Source organism: Bos indicus x Bos taurus, chromosome 18 (assembly GCF_003369695.1).
Source record: "Bos indicus x Bos taurus breed Angus x Brahman F1 hybrid chromosome 18, Bos_hybrid_MaternalHap_v2.0, whole genome shotgun sequence".
NCBI lineage: Eukaryota > Metazoa > Chordata > Mammalia > Artiodactyla > Bovidae > Bos > Bos indicus x Bos taurus.
In genome coordinates, this window is record NC_040093.1 from 5,886,657 (window position 1) to 5,905,949 (window position 19,293).

Consider the following 19,293-nt stretch of genomic DNA (forward strand, 5'->3'; position numbering starts at 1 on the left):
TTGTCATACATTCTCCTGCTTTACTTTGTTCACACATTGTGATTTTTAGGCAACGTGTGGTCGACATGTAACTCATCAACAAAGATATGTTTTCATGAAGCTTTCACAGGCCACAAATTTTTAAGTTCTGGTTCTGAAAGGCTCCATTTCTCCATTATACTCCTATCAAAAAATAAAACCAGGGCTTCCCGGGTGGCTTAGCTGGTGAAGAATCCGCCTGCAATGCAGGAGGCCTGGGTTGGGAAGGTCCCCTGGAGAAGGGAAAGGCTACCCACTCCAGTATTAATTTTTTAGGGACTTCCCTGGTGACTCAGACAGTAAAGAGTCTGCCTGCAGTGCGGGAGGCTTGGGTTTGATCCCTGGGTCAGGAAGATCCCCTGGAGAAGGAAATGGCAACCCACTCCAGTATTCTTGCCTGGAAAATCCCATGGATGGAGGAGCCTAGCAGGCTATAGTCCATGGGGTCACAAAGAGCCGGACACACTGAGTGACTTCAGTAAATGAAGTAGGTTTATCATTCTCACTTAAAAAGAAGTCCAGAATGTGCTGGGTGGTGGGAGGATAGATCCTCTGTTCTTTCTACCTCTGTGAGCATGAGCACTTAGTCTTCACATTTCTTGCAGCAACATGACTTTTCTATGACTAAGAAGGGTGAATGCTAAGAGGCAAAACCCTTTTAATTTTCAGATTTTGTCTAATTTTTATGGAAACGAAAATCTCACGTTTTTTCCAAATATAAGCTAGTTGTCTTAAACGATCACCATAATTTTAATAAGAAATGAGAATTTCTGAATTTCATATTTCTACCTCAAGAACAGAGAAAGGTCATGGGAAAAGATGTTAGGAACAGATTTGTCAACTTTCTCTGATGTTTATCTTGAGAGTATGATATTCCATGTGCCACATGGCCACTTTGTCCAATGATGCAAATGAGAAGCTAAAATTAGTACCTCAGGGCTTTTCAACTTATAGATTTATTTCCTTTCTGCTCTGTCTTTGATAAGAGGTCCATGAAGTTCTCCAGGCCAGAATACTGAAGTGGAATTCCACTCCTCTCACACGCTAGCAAAGTAATGCTCAAAATTCTCCAAGCCAGGCTTCAACAGGATGTGAACCATGAACTTCCAGATGTTCAGGCTGGATTTAGAAAAAGAGGAACCAGAGATCAAATTGCCAGCATCCGTTGGATCACTGAAAAAGCTAAAGAGTTCCAGAAAAACATCTACTTCTGCTTTATTGACTATGCCAAAGCCTTTGTCTGTGTGGATCACAACAAACTGTAGAAAATTCTTCAATAGATGGGAATACCAGACCACCTGACCTTCCTCCTGAGACATCTGTATGCAGGTCAAGAGCAACAGTTAGAACTGGATGTGGAACAACAGACTGGTTCCATATCGGGAAAGGAGTACATCAAGCCTGTATATTGTCACCCTGCTTACTTAACTTATATGCAGAGTACATCATGAGAAATGCTGGACTGGATGAAGCACAAGCTGGAATCAAGATTGGCAGGAGAAATATAAATAATCTCAGATATGCAGATGACACCACCCTTATGGCAGAAAGTGAAGAACTAAAGAGCCTCTTGATGAAAGAGGAGAGTGAAAAATTTGGCTTAAAACTCAACATTCAGAAAACTAAGATCATGGCATCCAGTCCCATCACTTCATGGCAAATAGATGGGGAAACAGTGGAAACAGTGACAGACTTTATTTTGGAGGGCTCCAAAATCACTGCAGATGGTGACTGCTGTCATGAAATTAAGATGCTTGCTCCTTGGAGAAAAGTTATGACCAACCTAGGCAGCATATTAAAAAGCATAGACATGATTTTGCCAACAAAAGTCCATCTAGTCAAAGCTATGGTTTTTCCAGTGGTCATGTACGGATGTGAGAGTTGGACTATAAAGAAAGCTGAATGCTGAAGAATTGATGCTTTTGAGCTGTGGTATTGGAGAAGACTCTTGAGAGTCCCTTGGACTGCAAGGAGATCCAGGCAGTTCATCCTAAAGGAAATCAGTCCTGAATATTCATTGAAAGGTCTGATGCTGAAGCTGAAACTCCAGTACTTTTGGCCACCTGTTGAGAAGAACTGACTCATTTGAAAAGACCCTGATGCAGGGAAAGATTGAAGGCGGGAGGAGAAGGGGACGACAGAGGATGAGATGGTTGGATGGCATCACCAACTCACTGGACGTGAGTTTGAGTAAACTCCGGGCGTTGGTGATGGGCCTGGCATCCTGCAGTCCATGGAGTCGCAAAGAGTCGGAAACAACTGAGTGACTTAACTGAACATGCACCTGTATACTGCTACTGCTGCTAAGTCACTTCAGTCGTGTCCAACTCTGTGCAACCCCATAGACAGTAGTCCACCAAGCTCCCCCGTCCCTGGGATTCTCCAGGCAAGAACACTGAAATGGGCTGCCATTTCCTTCTCCAATGCATGAAAGTGAAAAGTGAAAGTGAAGTCGCTCAGTCGTGTCCGACCCTCAGCGACCTCATGGACTGCAGCCTTCCAGGCTCCTCAGTCCATGGGGTTTTCCAGGCAAGAGTACTGGAGCGGGGTGCCATTGCCTTCTCCGATGCACCTGTATGTCCTCCCCTAATTTCTCAGTTTCTGCATCAAGGCTAGACCATGAGACCAATTTTGCTAAATATCTTTGCATGGAAGTAGTTCATTGCTCATCTGAATAGCAAAATCCACAATTCTTACCCATCACTGTGTCACACCCAGCATTTCCACTTTTACAAATACCCCGAAGACATTTGAAGCAATTTACCCACATAAACATCTTGTAAGAAATTTTTGATAGAAGTATTTTTTATGATAGCCAAAATGTGGAAAGAACCCAAAACTCCATCAAATGATGACAAGGTAAACAAAACTGTGGAATGTTGTTACTTCTCAATAGAAATGTATGAGGCACTGATAAAAATTCCAACATGGATGGCACTATGAAAACATTATGTTAAGCAAAAGAAGGGAGAAATAAGACTTTTTTTTTTTTTTTTTGCCACACAGTGCAGCATTTTGGGATCTTAGTTCCCAGACCGAGGGTGGAACCCATTCCCTATCAGTGGAAGCCAGAATCTTTACTACTAGACAGCCAGGGAAGTCCAAGGCCACATATTATATGACTTAATTTATATGAAATGTCCAGAATAGCCATATCTATAGAGACAGAAAGTAATGTTTGCTTGTAGCTACAGATAGAATGCAGAATAACTGCTGACAGACCAAGGGGTTTTGTTTTTGTTTTTAAGGGGAGGCCTGGCAAGCTGTGGTTCATGGGTTCTCAGAGTCTGACATGACTGAGCAACTGAACTGAACTGATGTATGATGACTTTATTGTGGTTGGACAATATTGGAAACATACTAAATCCTACTGTATGGTACTCTTCATAAAAGTGCATTTTATTGTATGCAAATTATGCAAGTAAAAAGTCTCAGCTGATATCTCCATAATCTCCCCTCACCTCCCCAGGCAAAGGCAGTTTAGTGTGTTTATTCTCAGCTGCAACAGCTCCAAAGAGCGCGTTGTCAGGACACAGCCTTTTCTGCACACAGAAAACGGCGCAGTCGTGTCCCACACCTACTTCCCCAGTCACACACCCAGGAGTGCCAGGGTAGCCCCTGCTCGCAGACTCCGCCCACACTGTGGTACACAGGCCACTGGGCTCGCGATGTCACACCAGCTCACTGACATGAGTTGCCTGACATGAGTTGTCAGACAAAATGTGCTGTAACCAATATGCATGCTCTTTACTTTTCTTGAAATGAGATCCCTACTTCCACAGAGGCATTTATCCATATGCCACAAGAGTTGTTTGCTATTGCACCGGATACCTCCTTGCTAAGCTGGAAAGGGCCATGTGATGACACTAAAAGTTCTTTGGCCAATGAGTTAAATGATCATTGTGAAGCTGAAATTTCTCTGAAACGAGGAAAGATTCCTAATTACTTGTTTCCTAGCTCTGCCTCCAATCCATGGGCATAAAAGTGTCCTTACAAAGGCAAAATCAGAATGATGTATGTCTCCTCTGAATTCTTGTAAGGCAACACTTCAGTGGAACAGACTGATGACAGTTCTTTTGGATTACTTAAAGCAAATAGGATAGTGAATACAGCAGTAGCACTCTTGTCTACATATTCTCCAGCTGTCAAGGCAATGAAGCTTTTCTCGTAGCTCAGATGGTAAAGAATCTGCCTGTAATTCAGGAGACCACGGTTAGATCCCTGGGTGGAGGAGATCCCCTCAAGAAGGGAATGGCCAGCCTCTCCAGTATTCTTGCCTGGAGTATCCCACGGACAGAGGAGCCTTGTGAATTATAGTTCATGGGGTCGCGGAGTCCCACAAGACCCAGTGACTAACACACACACATCGAGTCAATGAATTGTCCAGGCATAGAAGTCATTTCCAAAACTTACACACATGGAAGTGTAACCTGTAAGTCCCTCACATAAGTGACAGCACTATGGATTCATTCAGTTGCACAGAGCAACCTTTTTGGCACCAGGGACCTGTTTCTTGGAAGACAATTTTTCCATGGTGGCGGGGATGAGGAAAGTGGTGGTGATGGCGGTATGGTTTGGGGATGCCTCAAGCACGTTATATTTATTGTGCACTTTATTTCTGGCCCACAGAGCTGTAAGCTGTTGTACCTTAAAACTGCTACAGGCAGTAACTTCTACTAAGCTCTGTCAGCTTACTGAAAAGCACATTCCGGACTGCCCCCTGCCCCGCCCTCTTTCCTGCGAACGCAGACCAGAGCGCTCTCCTCGCCCCGCCCCTCGCTGGAAGCGCTCCGCCCAGCCGCCGACCCCGGAAGTCCTGCTTCTGACCCCGGAAGTCCTGCTTCTGACCCCGCGCCGGCGTTTTTTGAAAGGACCTGGAAGTGGAGGGCGAGGAGTGAAGGTTGTACAAGGAAGGGTGAATGTCTCCTTTCTAGTGAACCGCTCTGCGAGGCCTGTCTTACTTCCTCCTTAGGGTCTTGTGAGTGACTGCGGATCTAAACTCCCCACTGCCGTCCCAACCCGGGTAAGTTCAGACCTAGCGGGACTGGTCGCGGATTCTTTCTCTCTCTCTTGATCATTTCTCTTTCGGTTTGTGAATTTCTCTGAAGCCAGTCACTGTGACACTGTTCGATCCCATTTCTGGGCTCCAAAGAGCTCCGGTATCACATTCTTTTATGTCTCAGCGCAGAAAAAAAAAAAATTAGCTAGAGACAAAGAGATAGGAAGAAGTGATTTATTAGACGAGGATGCTTGTGAGGCTTACAAGGGCGCGGGAGAGGGGATGCCCCCCTGAGAATTTACTGGGCTACAGTTTTATAATCGAAAGATGAGGCGGAGAAGACCTTCCTTGTCTTTTCTGAATAGACATCATGCTTCCATCATCAGCTCCTCCTCCGGGTTGAGCATGGGAGTTTTCTTGTTCCTACAAGGTAAAGCCAGATCCACAAATTACTGCTTTTTATGTGTGCACAGAGCATGTCCTAACTTATTGAGCTCACTGGGCAGGATGTGAGTTTCGTGCCACCATTGTTTTACTGTTTGTTGGCATGTGTTGTGCTTCTATTGCATGATTTCATTGCTAAGCAAGCCTGGTTGGTTTTGTGGTTAAGCGAACCTGCTTTCTTGTGTAATCATTAACTTATAGGAGCCTCCCATATTTCTTCTATTGACAGTCCTCTAGTGGGATTAACTGTTTAATCATCTACTTTGTACCTTTACTCTGTCCCTGTCAGCTGCCCTTGGCTTTTTTGCCTACCCAACATTTTCCTGCTTAAAACCTTCTACTGTTTCCCACCTCCCTTGTAAAGTACTTGTCTGCAGGGGTGGGTTCCTGCCCCTCGCCCAGCCTTGCCCTCTCAGCCCCTCTTATTAGTTGCCGTATTTCTAAATATAGGGATGAAGGGAGGATCAGGAGAAGCAGAGACAGAGGGACTGAGAAAGGAATAGAAAAACTGAGCTGGAGAAAAGAATGAGGAATACCAGATGGAGCATAGAGGATGGCTGAGGGACATGCAAAGGGATTTTTAAAAAATGAAATAGATTTAGCCTTGAAAGTAGCAGGTGAATAAAATAAGAGAAGTAAGTTAACAAGCCTCTCTCCAGATGGGAAACGTGGGGAGAGGCTGCCGGATCAGCCATAGGACAGGGGGCATGAGTGGTGCTGCCCTTTGCACAGAGTCCCACAGTGGTTAGAAAAGGTGGAAACTTGGCCTTCAGAGCAACTTACTGCTGGGAGGGAATGAGGACAGAGGGTGACAAGAAGAGCAGACGTAGAGAGAGAGCAGGAAAGAAGCATCGCCAGCTAAGGTGCCAGGGAGTGAAGAGGAAGGAAATTTAACTGCAATAGATGAGGTGTAACCCAGAGGGTAGAGGGGGAGCAGAGGTGGGGGAAGAAGGAGGGTCAAGAAGGGAAGCAAGTTGCAAAGTGGAGCAGGACAGGTGTAAGGGAAGTAGAGAAGAGGGGAGAAATAGCAGGAGAGCCGAGTGAAGCAAAATGAGGGGACGGAGAAAGAAGAATCTCAGGGACGGGGAAGCCTGGTGGGCTGCTGTCTGTGGGGTCACACAGAGTCAGACACAACTGAAGTGACTTAGCAGCAGTAGCAGATAAAGGGAATGAAATGGTAACACATGATAGTGCAGGTAGAGGGGGAAACTGGATCCAGATAGATGGTAAACTGTTTGGATATGGATGATTAAGTTAGGATATATTGATGTGTGACTTTTGTTGTTGTTCAGTTGCTCAGTCTTGTCTGACTCTTTGCGACCCCATGGACTGCAGCACACCAGGCTGCCCCGTCCTTTGCCATCTCCTGGAGCTTGCTCAAACTCATGTCCGTTGAGTCAGTGATGCCATCCAACCCTTTCATCCTCTGTCGTCCCCTTCTCCTCCTACCTTCAATCTTTCACAGCATCATGGCCAAGACCTTGATGTGACTTTGGAATTTAGTAAATTTAAAATTTGTTTAAATTATACAAATGAGGATGAGAATTGCAAAACTCCTGTCTATAAAGTTTGTGCCATTTTGTACTTATTTATATGAGAAGATGACTTCCATTTGCAGTCCTTATTCAGCCAGGGTCTTGATTCACTTAATTGTGGGTCACCCCTGGGGTAGGGGACTGGGGAGAGGACACTGGGGTAAGAAATGACTGATTTCACTACATAGTGCCTTTTTAGTGGAACATTTATTTAAAGTATTCTTTTTTTTATAATGGAGTTACTTTTTCTTTTTTGACTATTAAATTTTTTTTCAAATTTATTTTTGGCTTGCTGAACTTTATTTATTTAAAATTTATTTATTTTTTCCTTGCTGTGCACAGGCATTCTCTAGTTGTGGTGAGGGTGCTACTCTCTAGTTGCAGTGCCTGGGCTTCTGATTGTAGAGGTTTCTCTTGTTGCCCAGCACAGGTTCTAGGCGTGTGGACTCAGTAGTTGTGGTGCGCGGGCTTAGTTGCCCCTTGGGATGTGGAGTCCTCCTAGACTAGGGATCAGACCCCTGTCCTCTGCATTGGAAGTGGATTCTTTACCAGTGGACCACCAGGGAAGTCCTTGATTCTTTTTTCTTTTTTTTTAAATAAATAAGTAAATGTCCCACTGGGACATGTACATTGTTGGAGACATCTCGCTTTCAGTAGTCATTTTTGGAGATGACAGTGTTTGTTTTGGGTCACTGGATGTGAAAGTAGTGTGACTTGGAATCTAGTGGGCCCTTGGGTGTCTTCTCATGTATTTTTCTCTCAGGCATCAGTTATTAGGGCTTGGAATGTTTTCTGTTATTGTATTGCTTGTAAGTTTGTTTGCACCAGAAGGAAATTTATGAATGCTAAGATTAAGATTACAGGCTTTTTTTTTTTTTGAAATTAAATAATCACTCTTTATTCAAAATAAATAAGCCCTCTTACTTACAGGAAAATATGAAAGTAAACTTCTATCCTTCTGGCGTCTAAAAAACCACATTCAAGATTTTAGAATGTTTTCAGTAGGGGATATGTCCTGTTACATATGGGTCTGTGGACTGAAGCTGAGGGAGTTCTGCTCTGCATAGGGATGGACCAAGGCCTGGTGTGTGACCTGAAGGGGATTTTGGGGTCAGCGGAGGTGCCTACTGCTGCTGTATGCATGAGGCCTCACCAGGAGGGGAGCGAGATCTTACGGAAAGTGTGGGGAAAAACACTGTGTTGGACTGTGTGTGGGTGTTGACTGTCGTGAGTCCCTCCTGTCACAGTGGGCAGCCGAGGACTCTGTTCCACATGGTAAGCTTTCTCCTCTGTGGTTGTGACACAGAGAGGGGGGAATGTTCATTCTAAGCCTTAAACAGCATGTTTGTAACTTTTAAGATTGACCTCTAAAGTCTCATGTTGCCTGAGGAAGACACACAGAAGATGAGGAAGAGGAAAGAAAAGGAGTCAGGCATGGCTCTTTCTCAGGTAAGGTCATATTCTCAGTGATTCTTAGTCTGTCCTTTCTCAAATGCCCTTCTCTGGGCTCGATAATCGTGTCTGACTCTGGACTATCCTGTCTGACTCCTGTGCATGCACACTTACCCAGGGCTTTCCCTCAGGGTCTGTCGTCTCCACTTGGATCCCGTCTCCCCATGACCCGGTGACCTGGCCCTTGTGAGGAGGCTCCCCTGGGTGCCATCCTGGGCAGGGTTTCTCACCCACGGGTTGGAGACAGGGTCTCAGTGCTGTTGGGTGGCAGGGATTGCTTAGGGCCCATGTGGATGCCCTGTCTGCCCTCTGTCAACCAGGATGAAAGAAGTTACACACAGAGGTTGAGTATTAATACGCACAAATGCCTGCTGAATTCTGAAAGAGACAAGTGAAGAGAAATTTTTTCTAATTTTTATAATATATTTGTAGGTAAATGAGTGGGCCACTGGCTTCAAAATCTTAATGATTGGGAATGGAATGGTTACTTGAGAAGCAGACATGAGTGATAGAGGTTGTTTTATTCCATCGTTGATTTTAAAGTATGAAATCAATCTAAATCCATGAGAGTTGGAAATTCTTTGTATCACTTTATATGACGTGTCCTTAGAGGTTTTCTGTTGATTGTGTCCTTTGACATCGCAATTTCTCTGATTGATGCAGGTTAAGTTCCAGCTTTATTGTGTTGTCGGTACTCAGTTTTTAGCACCATTTGTTATTAGGACTGTCCTTTTTCCATTGTGTAGTCTCAGTACCCTCCTTAGTACATTTTACATACATGCAAAGGATTATTTCTGAGTACTCACTTTTGCTCCATTGGTTTGTATATTTATGTTTATATAAGTACCCTTGGAGAAGGCAGTGGCACCCCACTCCAGTACTCTTGCCTGGAAAATCCCATGGATGGAGGAGCCTGATAGGCTGCAGTCCATGGCGTCGCCAAGAGTCAGACGCGACTGAGCGACTTCACTTTCACTTTTCACTTTCATGCACTGGAGAAGGAAATGGCAACCCATTTCAATGTTCTTGCCTAGAGAATCCCAGGGACGGGGGAACCTGGTGGGCTGCCGTCTCTGGGGTCGCACAGAGTCGGACACGACTAAAGCAACTTAGCAGCAGCAGCAGCAGCAAGTACCCTACCGTCTGGATTACTTAGTGGGTTTTTTGTTGGTTTGTTTTTTATTTTCATTTTTTGATGTGGACAGTTTTTAAAGTCTTTATTGAATTTGTTACAATATTGCTTCTGTTTTATGTTTTGGTTTTTTGGCTTCGAGGCATATGGGATCTTAACACCTTGGCCAGGGATCGAACCTGCACCCCCTACATTGGAAGGCAAAGTCCTAACCACTGGATTGCCAGGGAAGTCCCCTAGATTACTTCATATTATGTTTTGAAATATAGAAAAGGAACACCTCCATCTTTCTTCTTTTTCAAGAGTCTTTTGACAGTTTGCTTGAGATTCTCTATGTATTTTAGCATTTTTCTATTTCTGCCAAAATTGCCATGAGAACTTTGATAGGGATTCCACTGAATCCTAGAGTGGAATCCTAGATTCTGTTTTCCGTAAGTGGACTACTTAGGTTTGTGGGCTTCCCTTGGGGTCAGTGGTCAGGAATCCACTTGCCAATGCAGGAGACACAGGTTCGATCCCTGGGTCAGGCAGATCCCTTAGAGAAGGATGTGGCAACACACTCCAGTGTTCTTGCCTGGGAAATCCCTGGACAGAGGATCCTGGCAGGCTACAGTCCATGGGGTCAGAAAAAGTCAGACATGACTGAGTGAGTAAACAACACCAGCATTTATGGTTTGTACAGTTAAAACCTTGTTTTCTAGGAAAAAAGATAATTTTAATCATTTTTCAGTTTGGGATAATTTTTATTTCTTTTTCTTGTCTAATTGCTCTGGCTAGGAGATTCAGTAGTTTGTTGAACAGTCGTGTGGAGTGTGTACATCTTTGTCCTCTTGATTTGAGAATAAAAGCTTTCATTCTTTCACCTTTGAGTATGATGTTAGGGGTATTCCTTTCATGTATAGGGTTTATTATGTTGAGGTAGTTTACTGTTTTTGTTTTCTTACGTGTTATATATGGGGAAATTGTTGAATTTTGCCACAGGAATTTTTTGCATCAGCTGAGATGATGGTGTGCTTTTTTTTGCTTTATTCTGTTAAGTTGGTGTATCATATTAATTGATTTTTGTGCCTTGAGTCATCCTTGCCTTATAGGAATAAAATCCAGTTGGTCATGATGTCAGATATTCTCTGGGTTGGGTATCAAAATCATGCTGGCCACATTGATTGAGTTTGGCAGTGTTTTCTCCTAACTCTGTGCAAGATATTTAGCAGGATTCAGTTTAGTTCAGTTGTTCAGTCTTGTCTGACTCTTTGTGACCCCATGGACTGCAGCACACCAGGCTTTCCTGTCCATCGCCAACTCCTGGAGCTTACTCAAACTCATGTCCATCGAGTCAGTGATGCTGTCCAATTAGCAGGAGTAGTGGTAATCTTTTTTGTAAATGTTTGGTAGAATTATGCAGTATAGATACCTTTTCCTGAGTTTTTGAGATTTTTGATTACAACTTGAATCTCTAGTTATAATTCTGTTCAAATTTTTTATTTCTTAATATTTCCAACTTAGGTTTAAGTTTCTACAAAATTACTCATATCTTATAGATTATGTAATTTGTGGGGTTTTTTGTTCATAGGACTCCCTTTTAATCCTTTAAAAAATGTTTTTTGAGGCCAGTTGCAATCACTCCTCATGATTTCAAGAGTATATATCTTTTACAGTTGAAATTATATCTTCAGTATATTCCCTGGCCTTGAGTTTTTCCTACACTATCATGTTAATGGTTTCAGTAGTGGGAAGATTACTAACATTTTATGTGTATGTGTGTGTTTGTGTGGGTCCACATATATAATGACCTTTCATGCCACTCTTTTTGAACTTCTTTCAAGTTTTCTCAGTGAGCCCTCTGTCAGTGTAATTGTAAAAATATTTATTGATTTATTTGGCTGCACTGGGTGTTAGTTGCAGCATGTGTGTGCTAGGTCCTCTAGCAGGTATGGAACCCAGGCCCCCTGCATTGGGAGAGCAGAATCTTAGCCACTGGACCACCAGGGAAGTCCCTATCAATGTACTTTTAATTCTCTTTAACTAAGCTATTCGGTTTTTTAGCTTCAGTTCGAGAGCCCAACCCTCAAAGGTTCAGGTGCTTGCTGTGTTATTTCTTAACTTCTTGACTTGGAGCCTCAGAGTGTCTCTAACACAGAATTCTCCTCTGTAAAATGGGAACAGGTCTTTTCCTAATGACCTAATATGTTGATAACAAGTTCATGCTTGTAAAGTACTAATTTAGAGTTATGTTCAAATCCTGGAAGTGTTCAAATACTTTTAGTCATTGCTATTCTTATTATTATCATAATTGAAGGTTTTGACTTTTCTCTAATACTACAGTGGACTTCACCATGTCTAAAGACAGCCTTCATACAGGAGCTCATCTAGATACTGAGTAGCACTCAGTGTTTGTTTATTTTTGGCTGCACTGGGTCTTCATTGCTGTGCATGTGCTTTTCTCTAGTTGCGGTGAATGGGGGCTGGTCTCTAATTACAGTGCTTGAGCTTCTCATCATGGTGGCTTCTCTTGTTGCAGAGCACGGGCTTTAGAGCACAGGCTCAATGGACTTCGTTGCTCCTTGACATGTGGGATCTTCCTGGACCAGGGATTGAATCCATGTCCCCTGCATTGGCAGGTAGATTCTTAGCCACTGGACCACCAGGGAAGTCCTCAACTCAGTGTTTAGAATGTGATATCTAATGCTTCTCCATAGACAACCTATTCTTGAATTTTATTTCTGTGTGTTTTCTAATTGTCCACAAAGATGAAAAATCTGTATTAATTGGAGGATATCATAATCTGTTAGAACAACCATAAGAAATTATAATTAGAGACATATAATTTGCTCCTTAACATGGATCTTATATTTACTTCAGTAGAATCAGTCCTTACACTTACCTCTTCTTTTCATTTTTTAAAAGATGAGAAATATCCTCATGGCCACTTGGGTAAATATTTTTTTGTTGTTATTGAGGTGTAGTTAATTGACAATGTTGCATTAGTTTCAAGTGTACAGCAAAGTGATTCAACTGTATGTATATTTCAAGTGTACAGCAAGATGACTCAGCTGTATATATATTCTTTTTTAGATTCTTTTCCATTACAGGTTATTTCAAGATATTGAGTATAGTTCCTTGTGCAATTCAGTAGGCCCTGTTTATCTGTTTTATATATATTAATAGTAGCATGTGTATGTTCATCCCAAACTCCTAATTTATCTGAGCTTCCTCCCCAACCACTGTGATCCCCTAAAATTTTTTGTTTCAGGAACAGTTGACTTTCGAGGATGTGGCCATTGACTTCTCTCTGGAAGAGTGGGAATGCCTGGACCCTGCTCAGAGGGCCTTGTACAGGGACGTGATGGTGGAGACCTATAGGAACCTGTTCTCCCTGGGTGAGGATGAATTCTGTGTAGAAGTTGGTATCTGCCCTTTTGTGTTGTGTGTTTTCCCCTGTGGACCTCTTGGACTCAGACATGATGGAGCATCACAAGTTTAAACTGACCCTTTTTTCAGATGATGATATCCGTTTCATGTTACATCAGAGGTTGAGGTTGTTCCAGAGCTTAATTATGTATAAAGCCCAATGGCAGATTTTAAAAAAATATCTGATATCCTGCTTCCTACCCTTTGCTTCTAATTCAATATTTATTGGAAGAGTGTTAGATATGTATAGTACACTGTTCCCTATGCATTTATAATTTTGGTGATGCTGGGTCTTTGTTGCTGCCCAGCTTTTCTTTAGTGGACGGGCACAGGCCTCTCATTGTGGTGGCTTCTCTTGTTGCTGAGCTCAGGCTCTAGTGCATGGGCTTCAGTAGTTGCCATTGCCAGGCTCTAGAGCACAGGCTCAGTAGTTGTGGCATTCAGGCTTAGCTGCTGCTCAGCCTATGGCATCATTCCAGACCAGGAATCCTACCCACGTCTCCTGCATTAGCAGGTGGATTCTTTACCACTGAGCCACCAGGGAATTTGTGAAATATTTTTCCAGACCCAGCTGTCATGCCCTCATTACTCAGCTGAACAAAGAACAAACACAGCACTTTATGTTTCTTTGTTTTTGATAAAGCAGTAATTTCTATTTCTGATCTGAACATTATCTCCATGTTAGAGCTAGAGAAAGAGCCCAGGACTGTGATAACTGGTGTGAAAATAGCAAAAAACCAAGTGGGTGGAATGTATCAAAAGTACAAATTAGAGACATGTTCTCAGGGCTGAGAGGAAGCCACAGCCTTTATAGAGTCTGGGAACCTCTTGTCAGAGTAGAGAGTTCTTTGGGAAAACCAAAGTGTGTTTATTGAAAACTCTCAGAGGAAATTTTTATTCTCCCCTACTTATCACTTGATGTCATTCATCATGTAAAATGTATTCTTTCACCCTCCAGTGGTGCCACAGTTCCTACAGAGAGAGAGCAAGGTCTTTGTCAAGATCCACAACAGTCACCATCTGGCTCCTGTGAACTGGTCTTTGCTTGAGTTTGAGGAGCATAATGTGGGTTGTGTTATCAAGGGTCTCTTGCCCTTTCATCTGTTCTTCTGGTCTTAATCCCCCTGGATGCCCAGTTCTTAGTCCATATGGATCAGAGGGGATCCCTCCACTGAGCTTCTGAGTTTGATCAGAGTTGCTGTACTTGGAAGATGTAATCAAAACATGGGATGGGGAAGGAGGTGGCAACCCACTCCAGTATTCTTGCCTGGGAAATCCCATGGACAGCGGAGCTTACCAGGCTATAGTCCATGGGGTCGCAAAAGAGTTGGACACAACTGAGCAACTAAACAACAGTAACATGGATTTGTCAGTCTCTGTTATGTGAGTACTGTAAGAAGCTAGCTAATTAAAAGCATTATTTGTGATTAAAAAAAAAAATGGGAAAACATTGGCTGTCATTTGACTCCTCTGGTACCTCAGAGTCTCTATGGAGCTGTCCCCATCCCTGTCTGCTTATTTAGATCCCTCAGCCATTCTTGTGCTCTGCTTCTGCCATGCCCTTCAGGGTTGTGTGTACCAGGGAGATGGATTGGGTCTTCTCTATTGTTTCTTAAGAAAACTAAGGTAATGGACAGAGAGATCCTCTTTTTGATCCCCAGTTCTGCATGGGGAACATGTATGAATCTTTCTGGCTCTTAGCATCTGTGGGTCAAGCAGATGGTTCCATGTCAATGTCGTAGGGTATCTGACTACCATATCTTGTAAATTTTTGGCTCTTGTACTGCATTGCCTAGTCTGGGAATGTGTACTCTTCCTGATTTTTTATTTTCGTAGGTTTGTACGATTTTGCTTCTTAAATGTGCTTTTGAATTATGTAGACCCAAAGACTAAAGGTTTTTCCAGTTTCTTTGCTGTGATAATTCTCCTGTAGTTTACAGACAACGTTTGGTAGACTCTCTGTGGACTGGGTTTACTGAGTAACACAATTTGCTGCCCTTGCCTTGTATAGTGATCCTGAGACCATTGTGGAACTTCAGTAGGCTGTATGCGCTGTGCTCAGTCCTCAGTCCTGTCCGACTCTTCGTGACCTCATGGATTGTAGCCCGCCAGGCTCTTCTGTCCACGGGGATTCTACAGGCAAGAATACTGGAGTGGGTTGCTATGCCCTCCTCCAGGGGATCTTCCCAACCCAGGAATCGAACCCAGGTTTCCCACATTGCCGGTGGATTCTTTACACAAGAGTTTTTTGGTTTTTTTTTTTTTCCTGTTGGCTCTATCGTGTGTCAGTGGTCTCTGGAAACTGGAGTAAGTCTTGGAGTGTCAAACTGCTGACTTTGTTCTTTTCAAGCTTGTTTTTGCTGTTGTTTGCTGAGAATAGTAGCATGGACAAATCCATCTATTTCTTTAAGAAATGAATGCCATTGGGATTTCACTAGGGATTATTTTGAATCTGTTGATCTCTTTGGCTAGTATTGGCATCTTGACAATGTTGATCTCCAATCCATGGGCTTGGGATATCTTTGCATTTATTGTATCTTTTTTTTTTTGGCATTTTCTACATAATCAGATTGGGCTTAGTGGTAAAGAATCAGCCTGCCAATGCAGGAGACGTAAGAGACACTAGGGGAAGATCTCCTGGAGTAGGGCATGGCAATCCACTTCAGTATTCTTGCCTGGAGAATCCCATGGACAGAGGAGCCTGGCAGGCTATAGTCCATAGGGTCACACAGACTTGGGCACGACTGAAGTGACTTAGCAGGCAGGCTCATACGCACATAATTAGATTATGTCAGTTGTCAACAGATAATTTCGCTTCCTTTTGCTCTTAGGAGACCTATTATCTCTTTTCATGCCTATGTATTCTTGCCAGAACTTTCAGGTATATGTTTTTATTTTTTTATTTTATTTTTTTTTCAGGTATATGTTTTTATAAATATTGAGAGACTGTGTCCTTGTTCCTTATCTTAGCAGAAAACCTTTCAGTCTTTTCCATTGAGTCTGATGAGCCATCTGAGGAAATGCTCTGTAGAAGCCTGGCTTTCAGCACCATCTTGTACCTTCTCCTAACAAAGAACATACATCAGACCTAATGAGGCTGAACCCAAGTACATGTGCTGGTCACTTGGTGAGACCAAACAAACTGAAACCTTGGAGTCTGGAGCAGAGAAAAGTTTATTAGTTGATGTAGGACCACGCAGGAAAATAGGAGACCCAGGCCTCTCTTAAATCCACCTTGCTGGCTGGCCAGGGTGTAAGATTTTTAAAAGAGAGAGGGAAGTGGAGTGTCTGTGATCCCAGCTTCCCCATAAGATCTCAGCTGCCGACTCCGGCAGCATGTTGTGAGTTACTTTAGGATTATTCTATGTGTGCCTGTAAGAAAAGTTCCTAAATCTCGGTCTTGTGATTCCTTCTAAGAGGGAGCAAAGGCATTAGCTGAGATATACCATTATTTGCTTGGAGTCAGTGGTTAAAAAATTCAGTTCCTGGGACTTCCCTGGTGGTTCAGTGTTTGGGAATCTGCCTTCCAATGCAGGAGACTTGGGTTCGATCCCTGGTTGGAGCACCAAGATCCCACATGCCTTGAGGCAACAAAGCCATACTCCGCAACTAGGGAGCCAGAAATTGAGAGCCTACACACCGCAAACTAAGATCCGATAAAGCCAAAAATAAATATGAAAATAATCATTAAAAAAAAAGAATTTCAGTTCTCAGTTGACCTTATGGGTGTCATCAGTTTTTAAGTCATTTTGGATCCAGCTGTTTGAAGCCACAGCTAGGGGTTGTAAATCAAGGTATCAGTTTTAGCTATCCATTGTGGAAAAGATTATGCTGGACTTGATTTTCCTTTGTCTCTGCCCTCCCTCACTTCCCTAATAGTTACTGCTTGAATCTCCTCTTTGGATCTCAGGTAAAGTCTAGGTGACTAAGCCTTTTCCTATGAACCAGAAACTGTGTACCTGGTTGGGCCCCCCAGGGCCTTGCTCAGTTTCAGTCCCCTCCCTTTTTTGATTCTCCTCAATCTTAAGGGGAACTGGTGTGAAAAAGAAAGAGAATAACATATTCTATAAACAGGTTAATCAAACTCAACAAGAGAACTCAAATATAGGGGGACTTAGTTTCAAAATGACAATCTTTTTCCTACTCTACTGTTGATGTGATTTCTTTGTAACTGCATATCTGTGTACAGAAGAAATGCATCCATCTCCTTTTTTAAAAACTTAAATATCGGTTGCCCTGGATCCAACTAATTATTTGTTAGTTGCTGGCAGAGAAGGGGCTTCTCTTTGTTGCGGTGCACGGTCTTCTCATTGCCATGGCTTCTCTTATCGGGAAGCATGGGCCCTACGTGCTTGGCTTCAGTAATTGTGGTACGTGAGCCCAGTAATTGTGGCGCAGGAACTTAGTTGGTCTGTGGCAGGTAGATTCTTCCCAAACCAGGGATCGAACTCGTGTCCCCTGCATTGGCAGCCATATTCTTATCCACTGCATCACCAGGGAAGCCCCAGTTGCAGGTTGTTGATATCCCTTTGTCTTTATTATATTTGTGTGCTTTTCTTTTGCAATTTTTCTCAGCATTTTGTCTGAACCTGGTTTAAAAATTTACAAAATGCTCAGTCCTTATTATGTACATTTGGAGTGAATAACATAAATAATTTGAAGGATACTGCCTAAGTAGGGCATCCTCTATTTATTGGTTGTTTGATATCTGGACAATATTTTTTATATTAATTATTAGTTGTGATATCCAGACAATGGTCTTTTTGCATGTATAAAGCAATACGACTGACATGCATTATTTGTTCATGTTGTAAAATGCCTTTTATTTATGGGTACATAGCTTTATAGTAAATTTTTAGAAAAATATTTTTTCTTAAAAATAGTTTTGTTATACTCTTTATTTTCTCTATCATGTATTCATTTTTCAATTCTAAACAGCCCATTAAATTATTTATTAGATCACCTTTGTTTGGACTATTTAACATTACAGTGTATTATCCATTTTTTAGCATTTTTCTATAGTAAGTATGCAGAGTATATCTGTAATATAATTTTTTTTTCTCCTCAGCTATGGAACAGCAGTATGTTTAATGTTAATTGGTATGTACTTTGGGGTCATGGTGAAAAAATACCCTTTCTTTGATAGCTGATTTCCAATGTGAGTGTTTCTGACATGGGGTTTGTAAAGTAAGGCTACCTTAAAATTAACTTGAATTATATGTTATTTAGTAAAGAATTCTATTCCTTTAGTGTTTCTAAAAGTTTTAAGATCATTGTTAGGAACTTTCATAACTCTGTTGGATATCAGTATTACTTTTGGTATAACACATACTCAACATGAAAGATTTATTTATGGATTCTAATGAATAGGATACTGTGGTTCTTTATATATTGTAGATATCTCTCCCATACGTGTGATTAAGCAATTACAGCTAAAATCGAACAGTGACACAAGAAAAGTACTTGAAACAGTGATGTTGAGAAGACCCAAAAGTCTTGAAATCCAACATTTTTACCTCAGGGAAATGCAGGAAAATATGGACTCAAATATGACTTTGAGTCTCAGCAGAGATGTAATGAAAGATATGATAAAGGAATGCTTGTGACCAATAACAAAATCTCACTGATGGAAGACATTGCTGTTGTCAAAGGGATGTCAGAATCAAGCCTGTTGAAAATCAGCTTGGTTTAAACTTTCAGGATGAACTCCACATAATAAGAAGTGAAGGGGAAATGTATGGATTTGATGACCCTGACAAGAAAATCAACAGTAGTGTCCCATTTTCATCACTTCATATAATTTCTCCTGAAGTTCAAACCAGTATTTCTAACATTCATGAAAATGACTTTACGCATTCCTCAGTCCTGACACAGGACCAGAAAGCACACGGCAAAAGACCTTACAAATGTAGCAAGTGTAACAAAACCTTTCTCCATAGCTCAAACCTTGCCAGACATCAGACAGTCCACACAGGAGAGAAAATATTTAAATGTGATTTATGTGACAAAGTCTTTAGTTGAAATTCAAGACTTCTAAATTGTTGGAGAATTCACAGTGGAGAGAAACCTTACAAATGGAATGAATGTGGAAAAACCTTTAATCACTATTCAAACCTCACTAGACATCAGAAAATTCATACAGGAAAGAAGTTCTGTGTATGTGATTTCTGCAACAAAGTCTTCAGTAATAATTCAAGCCTTGAAAAAAAAAAAAATAATTCAAGCCTTGCAACTCATCAGAGGGTTCATACTGGGGAGAAACCTTATAGATGTAGTGAGTGTGGCAAAGCTTTTAGTCTATATGC

General features: G+C 42.0%; 1 protein-coding gene across 4 annotated transcripts in view; it reads left to right on the top strand.

Annotated features, from left to right (window-relative positions):
* Positions 1-4,841: 4,841 nt before the first annotated feature.
* LOC113876082 (zinc finger protein 665-like) overlaps positions 4,842-19,293 on the top strand; it is a 48,087-nt gene continuing 33,635 nt past the window's right edge. For 2 of the 4 annotated variants that reach the window (XR_003506416.1, XM_027514910.1), the window contains exons 1-2: positions 4,842-5,041; positions 8,356-8,445. Coding sequence is in view for 1 of the 4 variants with exons in the window: in XM_027514911.1 (XP_027370712.1) it covers positions 8,374-8,445; positions 12,831-12,957; positions 13,947-14,107 (360 nt within the window). In the remaining 3 variants the exon portion in view is untranslated. Of the gene's footprint in view, positions 5,042-8,355; positions 8,446-12,098; positions 12,139-12,830; positions 12,958-13,946; positions 14,897-19,293 lie in introns of those variants that run through there. The other 2 variants (XM_027514911.1, XR_003506415.1) reach the window with 2 other exon arrangements.